The 14,051-nt window shown below is 43.7% G+C and overlaps 1 protein-coding gene across 1 annotated transcript; it reads left to right on the forward strand.

Moving 5' to 3' along the window:
* The first annotated feature begins 2,530 nt into the window (after nucleotides 1-2,530).
* LOC138246775 (olfactory receptor 5V1-like) lies at nucleotides 2,531-3,457 on the forward strand. Its single transcript, XM_069201535.1, has one exon. The coding sequence runs from the start codon at nucleotides 2,531-2,533 to the stop codon at nucleotides 3,455-3,457; it is 927 nt and encodes a 308-aa protein (XP_069057636.1).
* Nucleotides 3,458-14,051: the final 10,594 nt, after the last annotated feature.

A 14,051-nucleotide genomic window follows, 5' to 3' on the forward strand; every position in this document is an offset into this window, starting at 1 on the left:
ATTGAAGGGTTTGACACATTCTGTGACTATGAGGAAGTGCACTGGTACATAAGGGCCGTTGTTATTTAAAAATGGTTGCGAAAGAAGCAAATTTGTAGGTAAATATACCCGTGGACAGCTGAGCTCCTGGAGTTTCACTCCACAGAATTCCACAGAGTTACATCAAAACTCCTTGAGATTCCATGGAATTTCACTAACTGCAGAAACTGGCATGTAATCCTGCTGGTGCTGATTTTTAGCATCTGGAGCTCATTCCTCATTGAAAAGTCAATGTCAACTGCACCAGGCAGCAATCCAGAGGGTGCTCCTTCTCTAGTTGATATTGTTACTACTGAAGCAGATTTTCTACTTGAGCAGAAACGTTCTCACAATGAACAGTCGTGACTGCCCACAACCACCCACAATGGAACAATTTTCCGGGTGCCCTCCTAGCAGCCAAAAATCCCACTGGAGGTGTCAATTCTTGCTCGCACTTGCCACCTTACCATTGGTGAGCCACATGTCAGACAAAAGATTTACCACACAGTGGCTGGAACAATTTGGTCAGAACTAGTGGCCAAGATTCCACCAACTCCCCCGGCAGAGCAAAATTTATTGCCTACTCAAAATGTGCAGGTTACTGTCAACATGCTTTTCAGCTATTCCATCCGCATGGTACCACCCCTAAGAGTCAGTATTGAGCAAGTAACAGGATTCCAGTTTGGGTTCACAAAATGCAAGTCTGACACCAAATGTAATACACATACCAGCCACCAAGTCCCTGGTGCTGCTGATGCATCACTTTCTCTGGTGCTCCAGTGAGGCAGAGCACAGACCCACATCTACGAGGCCACACAAAACCACTTTGCATGGCTTTTCATGACATCGTAGATATGGTGTAAGGAAACACAGACCAAATCGCTGCGTTGCCTTGCACTGCATCTGGGAGGCGTTTCATGGGTGTTGCGATGGTTCTTCCAATGGAACTCCCATGAGTTTTGATTAATTCTCAGATTTACAAAGCAGTGTAAACCTGGTAATGCATCAAAACTGTATACCTCACCACGGGAGGCACACCAGTGAGAAATAGTTTAGTTTCTCTTTGTTTTTTCCTCTTTCTATGTGTGCTGCAGAATGCAGCACACATAAAAAGGCTAAAAAGCCTCTATGTTTTGTTTCTGTACAAGAATGTGCCCCCTTCCTGCACAAAACAATCCTGCAAACAGCTCATGGTACAAGTGTGCCTGAGTTGGTGTTGGGCACCAAATTGTGTGCCGGCTGAAAGGACAGGAATGCATCGTATCTCATAGATATGGTGCATTCCTGCTCTTTCGAATTGGCATAGGGCAGTGCAGCAAATTGACTTGTAGAGCTGCCCTATGCCAATTCTTTGTAAATATACCTCCCAGTTTCAAGTAATTTCAACCAGAACAAGTTGTTTTAAAATATTATGAGAATAGAGAACTAAGACCAATAGATGGTGTGTTGTAAATTACCAAACGGAATTCCATCCCCTATTTTCCATGACTCCTCTTCATTGTTCCAGGCAGGAAATACAAGTTGACCCCAACTTGCTGACAGCACTATCAGATGCCAGGATAGGTTTTGGGCTGATGCTTTTTCACCCTCACTCTCCAGGCTTCTGGTTGAGCTTGGGTAAAACTTTACTAAAATCACATTGCTGCCCAAGCAGGGTCCTACTTTTAACACACCTGTGCAGCACTGACCATGCTCAGCTTCTCTATGGATTGTACATCCATTGAAATGGAAAGAGCCCCTCACACTTGATCAATACAAGAAGGCCTGCTGTTGCCATCACTGTACGTTCGACGTGTGCACTTTGTGCTGTCAGAAAACATATAAGGCTAGGAAATATAAAATGACATAATGACAGAACCAGTTCATAATCTGTTTTCCCATCTGTTGCTCAAGTCAAGCTAAAAATAAAATTTCCTCTCTCTTTGCTGCTGTTGTCCACCTATGCACCAGACCTAGTGCCACCTCTACACCAGGTCTAGTGCCACCAATGCACCAGACCTAGTGCCACCTCTACACCAGGTCTAGTGCCACCTATGCACCAGACCTAGTGCCACCTATGCCCCAGCTGCCACCAAACATAATAACCTAATGCATGATTAATAATGTCCCTTTGTCAATGTAGAGGGAGGGTCAAGAGGGGAGCCTATGAATTAACTTGCACAGGGATTTCAGCATCCGATAGACTTTCAAAGTGGGTCTTTATGGGCCACACAGTATCTTGCTTGCTGGTCAGAGGTGGGTCTTTTCATGAATGACCTAATTCATGAATGTATGTCTGCATACATTATTACGAGTAAAAATATCATCTCTTAGAGTTTGACACAGAGTGTAACTCAAAATGTTGACACTGTTGGTGAGTCAAGAACACTAGGAGAAATGTTATCCTTTGTTTGATAAACATATTACATGGCCCAAAATTCTGGCTTCACCTCACAAAGTAAAACATCCTTTATATTTTCATTGTTGTTTTCCAGGGTATCTTTTAATCCAAGCCTGCTTAATCACTGAAGACATGGAGGCAGCCAATGTGACCAGAGCAGACGGCTTTCATCTATTGATCTTTTCGGATCATCCACAGATGCAAATTCCTCTTTTTGTTGTATTTGTTCTGATTTACCCAGCAACACTAATGGGAAACCTTCTTGTAATGACAATAATATATGGCAGTTCACATCTGCATACTCCAAAGTATTTTTTCCTTTCAAATTTGTCTTTTATTGACATCATTTACACATCAGTCATTTTCTCAAAGATGCTGGCCCACTTCTTTCGACAGAAAACATATATTTCCTTCACTGAGTGCCTCCTACAGGTATATTTTTTCATGGCAATGGTGACGTTAGAATTCATTCTACTTGCAGTCATGGCATATGATAGATATGTGGCCATTTGCAATCCCTTACGTTACATGACAATCATGAATAAGGTTGTGTGTTTTCGACTTGCGGCAGGAAGCTGGGTACTTGGTCTCATGGATGTAATTCCACACACTGTACTCATTTCTGGACTTTCCTTCTGTTCATCACATGAAATCAATCACTTCTTCTGTGATGTTACAGTCCTGCTGAAGCTTTCTTGCACCAGCACTCTCATTATTGAGGCATTGAGCTATTTCCTTGGGGTTACAGTGGCTTTGATGTCATTTCTTTTAATCATCACCTCTTACATCAGCATCATTTCAGCCATTCTAAAACTCAAGTCAATGCAACAGAGACAAAAGGCTTTCTCCACATGCAGCTCCCATCTGACTGTTGTTATCTTGCTCTATAGGTCTGTGTGTTCTACATATCTGAGACCAACTTCAACATATTCAATGAAATACAATAAGATAGCATCACTATCATATATCACAGTTACCCCACTGTGTAACCCAATCATATACAGCCTAAAAAACAAAGAATTTAAAAATGCCCTGAAAAGAACAAACAATAAAGCATAAACTTCAAGAGTTATATACTGCTTACATTTTAAATTTCACATTAATCTAAAAGAAGAGAATGAAGTAAAACAGGATCAAATGTCCACCATCGTTCACAGCTTCTTTTTCATCGTTCTTTCCTTCTTTCCCTTCTTGTCATATGTTATTGTTGATTGTGATAGCTGTTGGACTTGGCCCCTTTGGCAATGTTGGACCTGGCCCTTTATGCATGGTCATCCCTAAACTTTTTTCTCCTTCCTCCTATTTTGTCACACCAGTTTTGTTAGTTTTAGGACTCTGGGCACTTTACCACTGCTAACCTGTGCTAAAGTGCATATGCTCCATGTGTAAGTTGTATTGGTGATTGGTTTATCCATGACTGGCATATTTGATTTACTAGTAAGTCCCTAGTAAAGTGCACTAGAGGTGCCCAGGGCCTGTAAATCAAATGCTACTAGTGGGCCTGCAGCACTGATTGTGCCACCCATATGAGTAGCCCTGTAAACATGGCTCAGATTTGCCACTTAAGTGACTGTGTGTGCAGTTTTAAACTACCAATTCAACGTGGCAAGTGTACCCACTTACCAGGCCCAAACCTTCCCTTTTTATACATGTAAGGCACCTCTAAGGTAGGCCCTAGGTAGCCCCATGGGCAGTGTGCACTGTGTCCTAAAGGTGAGACATGTACCGATATGTTTTACATGTCCTGACAGTGAAATACTGCCAAATTCGTTTTTCACTGTTGCAAGGCCAATCTCTCCTATAGGTGAACACAGGGACTGCCTTTAAATACGTTTCAAGTGCAAGTATCCCTCTGAGACCAGATAGAGTCATGGAGTTTAGAGTCTCTGAACTTAAAATTTTAAAACACATCTTTTGGTAAAGTTGTTTTTTTAAATTGTCAGTTTGAAAATGCCACTTTCAGAAAGAGGACATTTTTTTGGTTAAACCATTCTGTGACTCTGCTTTCTTGTGTATTCCCTGTCTGGGTCAGACTGACAGTTTGGCTGTTTGTGAATCTCCACTAAACAGGTACACAAAGAGAGCTGGGGTCCAGGCTGTATAACCTGATGGGCATCTTGGCTAAAGTGGAGAGAGGAAATGAAACTTACACCTGAATGGCCTGTGCCTGCCCTCACACAATGTAGTCTCCAACCCCTGCTGTGTGTCTAGGGCCAGGCCTGTGCAAGGCATGATCTTGTATACAACAGAGACTTTCCTTTGAAGTTTGCCAATCTCAAATGCAGAAAGAGATATAAGTAGTGGACTCAAAACCCCAGACTTTAGATTACTTCTGGAATCAAGAGGAACCTCTGCCCAGAGCTTAAGAGATGGAGGAGGAGTACTGTCCCTTTGTCTGTGAGTGTGCTTTGCCGGGTTGGCCTGCAATTGCTGCTTCTGTATGAAAGAGGACAAAGACTGGTCTTTGTGGTATATTTGTACTGGTGAAGAATCTCCAAGGGCTTGGACTGAGCGTGCCTGTTTTGAAGACTCAAGGCCATCAAAGACTTCCCCTGCCAGCACCTGGACCCTCTGCTGAGAATCCTGCTTTGCCTAGGGATGTCCTATCCAGTCCCTTGTCCCTGGAAAGGTAAAGCTGGTGGAACAAGGACAGACATCCATGCACAGGGAGCCATGTGGAGAAAATTTCGATGCACCACCTGCAGCACAGCTGCAAAATGGATGTGCTACCCGCTTCACGGCTAAAATCGATGCACCACCTTCATCACGGCAGGGAAATCAACACATCACAAGCATTGTGGCTGGAGAAACAACAAAACATCTGCTTGCATTTGCTGAAAAGGACACAATCCCCACATAGTGGGGTTTCCCATCACTGTGTGGCCGGATTACACATGCATCATCGCTGGGCGTCAAAATCATCATGAACCTGCACATGTCCGAGGTGCACCATCTAGAAATAGATGCATCGCAATGTTTCCATTGTTTTCTAAGTAGTAAGATTAAATTATTTTGAAAATTCTTATCTTGACTTTTGTATGTTTGATTTTTGTTGTTTTGGTCTTGTTTGATTCAGATACATATTGGCTATTCTTCTAAACTGATGTAGTGTCCATTTTGTAGTGTTTTCACTGTATCACTGTGTGTTTTGGTACAAATATTTTACATATTGACTTTGAGATAAGCCTGACTGCTTGTGTCAAGATACCAAGAGGGTGAACAAGGGTTATCTTACGCGTGTATCTCCAGTGCCATGACTAGAGTGAGAGTCCTTGCTTGGACAGAGTGCAAATTGCTTGCCAACCAGAGACCCTATTTCTAACATGCAACATCATTCTCAAACTTTTTGCCTGTCCCCTCCTATTTTGCTGAATTTGTTTTTCTTGGCCTATACCACCAGATCTAAAGCACTGGGGCCCATATTTATACTTTTTGACGCTAAACTGCGCTAACGCAGTTTAGCGTCAAAAAGTTTTGCGCCGTCTAACGCCATTCTGAAGCGCCATGCGGGCGCCGTATTTATGGAATGGCGTTAGACGGCGCAATCAGACCGGCGCTGCCTGGTTTGCGTGGGAAAAAACCACGTAGACCAGACAGCGCCGGCGTAGGGGGAAAATGGCGTATGGGCGTCTTAAAATGGGGCAAGTCAGGTTACGTCGAAAAAATCGTCTTAACCCGACTTGCGCCATTTATTTTCGACGCCCATCCCCCATCAACATGACTCCTATCATTGTAAAGATAGGAGTCATGCCCCCTTGCCCAATGGCCATGCCCAGGGGACTTCTGTCCCCTGGGCATGGTCATTGGGCATAGTGGCATGTAGGGGGGCACAAATCAGGCCCCCCTATGCCAAAAAAAATTATTAAAAAAAAAAAAAAAAATACTTACCTGAACTTACCTGAATGTCCCTGGGGTGGGTCCCTCCAGCCTTGGGTGTCCTCCTGGGGTGGGCAAGGGTGGCAGGGGGGGTCCCTGGGGGCAGGGGAGGGCACTGTGGGCTCATTTTGAGCCCACTTGTCCCTTAACGCCATGCCTGACCCAGGCGTTAAAAAGCGGCGCAAATGCGCCGTTTTTAGCCACGCCCACTCCCGGGCGTCTCTTTTGCCCGGGAGTATAAATACCACGTAAAGGCCTGGGAGTCATTTTTTAGACGGGAACGCCTCCCTTGCATATCATTAACGCAAGGAAGGGGTTCACGCTAAAAAATGACGCACATTCCGGGAACTTTGGCGCTATTCGCCTCTAACGCCATAGTATAAATATGGCGTTAGTTTGCGTTAGTTTTGCGTCGAAATTGCGTCAAAAAAAACGACGCAATTTCGGCGCAAACGGAGTATAAATATGCCCCTGTATTTCCAGCCCCGGTGCTTTGGTTGCTCCCACTGGGGACACAGGCAGGCGGACCTTGTCTGTATCAAGAAAAAATCCACTTCTGGAAGCTCCACAGTGTCAAGGGAACTTAGTGGGGTGGCCACCTAAGGTGCCCTGCTAGTTCTGTTTTCTGGGATTGCTACTCCCCATAGAAGGGCACAGAGTCCCATATGGAGGGGCAGGAGGTGAAAACAGTCCACTGTGGGAGGACTAGTGGGTCCGTGGTTGACAACTCTGTGAACAGAGCACCCTAACACAGACCATGATGAGGCTACTTCTGGGCTGGATGGGGTCCCTGCTTTGTCCCAGAGACACAGGTTTGAAGACTTGTGCCAGGCAGACCCCTGAATGACACAGACAGATTGTGTCACCCTTTAGGCGGGTGTTGGTTCCACCCTGGAAGTCCTGGCTCACCTGGTATCTGTTCAGCCCTAGGGTACATGCCGTGGGCTGAGTGACCAGTCACGGACTACCACTCCTGGACTGGTGGGAAGGAGAATGGAAGTGGGTTGCAAAACACCCAGGGCTACTGCCCCTCATTCTGAGAAACCACAGAGGACAGAGGCATTTGGAAAGCTTGGGGCCTGGCTTTTGACACAGCTGGCAGTGGCCTCTACTAATTGATGTTCTTATGGGCAGAATTGTTCTTGGGTTGGGGACAAAAGTCAGACCCAAGTGGTGGATGTGTCACATTACTTTGTTGGCCATTGTGGTACTGTCTGCCTATCAGGTTGCATCTGTGAGCTAGTTAAGTTTAGTTACTGCACAGATGGGTTTCTACAGGTAAGGAGAAGGTTTCCCTTTGGGTCAGTTCTGTAGCTCAGGAGAGTATAACCCTTCAAAACACCCGGTGCCAATATCGGTTCCTTGGTAAGTCCTATGGACAACATTGGTACTAATATTTAAGTTAAGGTGTTTTATTATCACTATTAAAGGTTTCTTTTCACTTTATATTTTTAGATGGATTGAAGAGTAAAATTAAATAGGTTATGCATGTGGTGTTCAATCTTCGTTTCCACCCTAAATTTTTATATACACTATTTAAGGCTGAAATAAACTGGGTTATGCATGTTATGGATAAGTCACACAGGACAGCATGATATAATGTCTCTGATATAATGATATAATTGGAATTGTTAATGGACAGGACCCTAACAACCTACTAGTTGACTGTGTTTTTATTTGTATAGAAATTCGTTTTTCTGAATATTATGAAGTAAAAGGCAAGACTTCAATAAGGATATGGATTTGGAATGACTTGTGTGCAGTGGTCTGTCTGATTAATGTTAGATGCAGGTGAGTGTAGGGAATCGGCAATGGGAGAAGAGTATATTTGTTCTCTAAAAGTTTTGCATAGATAATTGATCGTTTGTAGTGATTTCCTCCGTGAGATTCTCATTATGAAGGAATTAGGATTTCCCCTTTTATAGTTTTTTCAATAGGGGATGGTGAACATGAACTGGGATGTATTTGGATTGGAGAGGTTTTAGAGATAAAGGGGACGTAAAGAATATGGGATTTTATGTATTTTTGTTGTTTGTCCCTGTGTAGACCTGAACAGTACACATTGGAAGCATATTCATTTCTCCTGAAGAAGGTGGTAGAAGAATCCTCATAAGACCACTGAAATGCGTTGAGGCCAATTGGACTGCTGGACCCATTAGAACGGGCCTAAATTTGAATAGGGATTGTGTGCAGAAATCGATTGACTTCTGTCCCCTGGGCATGGCCATTAAGCACAGTGTCATGTTTCCCTGTTTCATTTGCTAAGACCACTATGCAATGCCTAAAAGTGTATTGACATTAAGTATGCACAAGATCATACTTACTATGATGACAATTAACTGCATAACTTCATTAATTAAATGTGTAAAAAGAGGAAATAAAAACGTGTGTTGTGCCGCAAACAACTGTACCTTGTTTGCATGTTGTGATTTTGCTTCCTTTTGATCCGTCATATATTTGCACACAGATGCTCAGGAATTGCATACATGAATTTAACACAACTCCCTACATGCACATAATTGTCAGCATACCTATTTCTATGTGTAGAAGCACTGGATAAGTAAGCACAGTCCGTTCATTTCCAAATAGTTTCTCAATGAACTCTTATATTTTTACCTGTGCACGCAATGGTTTAACAGAATTGCCTGATTATGGTTTCACTTATGGTTTTGTGGAGCAGAGGTCCTCTCATAAATGTATGGCCTTCAGCTGCACCAATCTTGTGGTTCCTTTGCCTCATATTCAGCAGCCTTTCGGATGGAGGAGCCTCAGCTCACTCTGCTGATGGACACTTTTTAAATGACTGTCCGGGCGACGGACATAGGTTCACAGAGACGGACATTTTGCCATTTTTAGGGCTGAGCAACTCAAACTAAGGCCCATATTTATACTATATAAAAGTATAGCACTGGCTAACGCCATTTCTAGATGCCAGCTGGGCACCATATTTATGGAATGGTGCTAGATTTCGCTAACGCCCTGAGGCTAACAGGCGTAGGGGGAACTGGTGCTTGTGCGCCAAATTATGGCGCTACACTGTTTAGAGGCAAAATAATTGCATCTAGGCCGTGTAGTGCCATTTTCTGGTGCACAAGTCCCATGGACATGGCTCCTGTCTTGTAAAGACAGGAGCCATGCCCACCACCCCAATGGCCATGCCCAGGGGACAAATGTCCCCTGGGCATGGCCATTGGGGACAGCGCTGTGCAGGGGGCGCCAAGTCAGGGACCTGAGCGGTGTTGGACAAAAAAAAGAATACTCACCCGGACTTACCTTGGATGGGTCCGCCATGCTTAGGTGACCTCCTGGTGTAGGTACAGGTTGGTGGGGGTGTCCCTGGGGACAGGGAATGGCACCTGTGGGCAATTTCCATGGTCTCGACCATGGAAATCTTCCTACAGGTCCCCTTACACCTGCCCAGCCGTTCATTAATGGTGCAAAGCAAGCTTAGTGCAATTATTTAAGGCCCCCACCCCCTTGTGCTGGAGTTTAGCACAGGGGATAAATATGGCGCAAAGGCCATATCGTCCTTTTCAGGACGGGAACACCTACCTTGCACCTCATTGACACAAGGTAGGTTTTGCCCTCAGAAAATGATGTAAACTCCATAACTTTGGCACTAGACGTGTCTAGCGCCAAAGTTTAAATACGGAGTTTAGTTTGCACTGATTTAGCGTAAAAAAAAAGACACTAATTCAGCACAAACCAAGTATAAATATGGGCCTCGATTTCCCTGCCTTATGTCGGCAAGTTTGAGGTAAAGAACTCAGAACTTCAACAGTAAAATCTAAAACCCTGACGGGGAAGAGACAATTCAATGATGATCAGATATTGTGTTATAGGAAACTATTCTGTTTGCATCCATTCAGCAGTTCTGGACACCTGAGAGGCACCATCTTACAAATCCTGTGGGTGGCATAGATGTGAAATAAAAACTGGAAGTGAAGAAGAAATTATAGGAAGCATTTCAAGGAGGAGTATACCATCAATGAGCTGGCACCTGAAAAGCCTTTTGACCTGCTTCTTTAGCAACAACTGTGCAGTATTATTCAAGTTAATCTGTTACTCAAGACAAGGAAAGAGAAGCTGTAGACTGGGCATTGCGGCACCAGTCAAACGAGGAGCTGCCCAATAGTGAAGCATGACACCCATTTGGCTGTGTTGCCTATTAGCTTCTATCAGCCAGATCCCCTGATCGAGGTGATTCACTCCTGACCGACTGGCAGCTTCTCTTTCTTCATCTTCCTGTTCTTGGGGAACAGCATGCTTATGTGATTAACTATTACACTAAAGGAGTGTGGGTGCCTGACCTGTTGAATAGCGCATTCTCCCTCCCCTGTTTTTAATAGTGACTGCATCATTCACATGCATAAACTGTATAGACAGGCTGCACCTTTGCATACAAATAGGGCTGTGCAACAGTCCGTTCCATCATTCAGATTTATGTTTCTTCCCAGGGTTCAACCACAGTAATGTTCAGTATGACACATTCTATAGAGTGGGCTTCAATCATTGAAACTTATATATATCTGTGTCATGGTAGCGCAACTTTCTGTGAAGCCAATCAATAAAGAGGACTCATACTACAATCAGACATACATTTGCTGCTGCCCATAACAGTGCACCAATTGTTATGAGCTGGATGCAGCAAAGACCTGCTCCAAACCAAGATAAACTTCATTAGTGATAAATGAAGAGTATGATCACTGCCAACAAATTAAGGCATATGGTTCTTCTTCAGCTACTGAACAATTTACCATATGTGCAACAACATAACAACACAAAAGTTAGAGCAAACAAAACAGCCTAAGCATAGGAGAAAACTGTTTTGCTTTTCTGAATCTCAACCTCTTGAGGTCTCAATAAGTCTGGCATGCAGTCACACAGTATGTGCAACCTAACTCAAGGTAGACTCACAAAGATGAATTAAAAAACACATGCACTCATGAAAACATCTGTGCATGTGAACCTCACTTCCATTCTTATTGACCAGATATTAAAGTGCAACACTGACAGTCAATGCTGCCACTGTTGTTGCACAGGACCGATTCCCTCAAAGCATTTTAAATATGCTCCCAATTACTGAGTGACCAAACAACTTTTGGCCCTATAATTTATAAGTATTTTCCGACCTTGAACTCTCAATTATATTATGAGGTCAAGCAAAGCACACCTACTTGTCCAAAGTGGGATCAGTGGTGAGATTAAAGTAGGAAGATCAAATAGGGGTTTTTGTGCACAACTTTGAAACACGGTCCCATCAGACCTAAGAATCTACCCTAACATTGCTTTGTTGACATGTTCATGGAGGCGTTCCAGTGCTCTTTCAAAGTGCTACCACCTAAGCATTAAGGGATAGGGCCTAAGGAGTTTAAAGAGGCCATTTTGGAAAACTAAAACTGAGCAACCTGACAACATCCTTGACCTGATACAAATGTGATCCTGTTGTTTAAAATGCTGCACATCTTCCTCTCTAATCTGCAATAGTCCTACAAAAAAAATCTTGTGTATTCTCAAAATCCTTGAGTTCAACCAAACATTTGAATGCACACATTTATATCTTGTGACCTATTGATTTGCACATGCTGCTACCTGTACCAATAATGACTATTCAACTCCTGAAGGGCTTGTACCATCCGTTCCTGCCTCAGGATTTGCTATTGTGAATTCCCTGAAATACAACAGGCAAGTAGGTGACAAGACCTCACCAGCTGGCTCCTCTCTCACACTGTCATTCCCTTTCCCCTCCAAGGTTTAGTTCTGTTGTTTATGCTCATACACACACAAAGAGTAACCTTCTGGGGAGTGAGACGAATTGTTCTCTGAATCCAAAGATTTACTTTTTCTTACAGGTAGCAGGAGTTTGTGCACGCTAAGCCTAATAAAATGTGCTGTGGTACATTGCTTTATGAACAGCCCTCAAGGCACTTTTGAAGTGATGCATAACACTCTCTGAAATCTAGGTGCATCATCAGGCAATAACCTAAGTTATTACTCACCAGTCACAAAAGGAACTGGTTTCTCTATAACAGTAAAATGTTTTTAATATGTGGCTTATTGTACGTGTCATATATTTTACATGCACATTATGTTTGTTCTTTGTGAGTTTCTTGTGAGGATTCTTCTGGATCCATTCACTACCGAGAAATACATCACCCAACTAAACCGAGAAAATTCATCTTTAACTATCACAATCAGAATGATCCTATCATTATGATTGATTAAAAGTTCTCAGGAACCATTTTGTCTTCAATGTTTCTATTATATAGCTCCACCAGTCTCTTCATAGCTGCATAAATAAAGGTTTTAAAGAACACATTTGTAAATCCATAAGGTCCTAGTTCTTACTTTTTTATAATCGAAGGTTGCAGATATAGACATTGCGGTCATTTTGTCAGTCTATAGGCAAGTAGACAAACAGCCTTCTCTGCATTTATCAAGGGTCTGGATCTGAGAAGGCCATCCCTTCTTTTTTTTATTTAAAACGTACATCTTACATTTTATTTCCCTAAAGATTAGCTTCAATGCCTCCTGAGCCATGTATTGCCTTCTGAATCTTTTTAGCCTATAACTGAACAGTATATTCTTGTAGGAAGCTGGTCTGGTGTGTGGTGGGTACCTGTGATACTTACGCCTTATACCAGATCCAAGTATCTCCTACTAGTGTAGTATAGGCAGTGTGTAGAGCCAGGCTCTATAGAGGTAGCTGTGAATGAGCAGCCAAGACTTTTCTAGGAGACGTGCAAAGCTCATGCATTACCACTGTAGACACACAGTACTTACACACATGAAAGAAAACAGTTAGGTGCTCACTCTGAGTTTGGGGGGGCAGCGGAGGCCTCCCGCCAAACTGAACCCGTCACCTGACAGTTGGTGCTGTCAGGACACTGCTGGCCATATTCCGACTTCACCCCCGGGCCAGCGGTGGAAACGATGTTTCCGGCCGCCGGCCCTGTGGTGAAGAGGGCCGTAACATTGACACCAGTGGGTGCAGCAGCCCCCGTCGTGGATTTCTCTGCATTTGACTGCCCATAATTCGGATAGTGAAATGCGCGACGGTACTGTGCATGGGGGCCTCTGCACTGCCCATGCCATGCCACTACCCTCCTCCCAAAGGAAATGCTTTGTTCTGCCTTCCTTAGACTGAGCTGCTCAGACCCCAGCAGGGCGGAACCCTGTCTGTGAGGTTGCAGCAGCTGCAGTGCAAGCCTCAGAGAGCTGGTTTGGCAGTACTGGGGGTCCATGGTGGAGCCCCCAGGATGCATGGAATTGGCTTCCCAATACCAGATTTGGAATGGCGGGACAATTCCATGATCTTGGACACTTTATATGGCCATATTCGGGGTCACCATTGTGAAGCTACATATAGGTATTGACCTATATGTAGTGCACAAGTGTAATGGCCTCCCCGCACTCACAAAGTCTGGGGAATAGCTCCACTGTGTGGGGGCACCTTTGCTAGTGCAAGGGTGCCCCCACACTTAGTAACTTTGCACCTAGCCTTCAGTAAATGATGATTAGTCATATAGATGACTTATAAATTATAAGTTACTTAAGTGCAGTGAAAATGGCTGTGAAATAGTGCGTACACCATTTCACACAGGCTGCAATGGCAGTTCTGTGAAAGGGTTTGTCTGAGCTCCTTATGGGTACCCCAATGCCCTGGGTACCTAGGTACCATATACTAGGGACTTATAAGGAGGGTCCAGTTTGACAATTGATATTGGAAAATGAAGTCACTAGCCTATAGTGACAAATTTAAAAGCAGAGAGAGCAT

The sequence above is a fragment of the Pleurodeles waltl genome, chromosome 7 (genome assembly GCF_031143425.1).
Source record: "Pleurodeles waltl isolate 20211129_DDA chromosome 7, aPleWal1.hap1.20221129, whole genome shotgun sequence".
Lineage (NCBI taxonomy): Eukaryota > Metazoa > Chordata > Amphibia > Caudata > Salamandridae > Pleurodeles > Pleurodeles waltl.

Bases quoted from the DNA above. Each gene is read 5' to 3' on its own strand.
- LOC138246775 (XM_069201535.1), top strand. From the start codon at position 2,531: ATGGAGGCAGCCAATGTGACCAGAGCAGACGGCTTTCATCTATTGATC.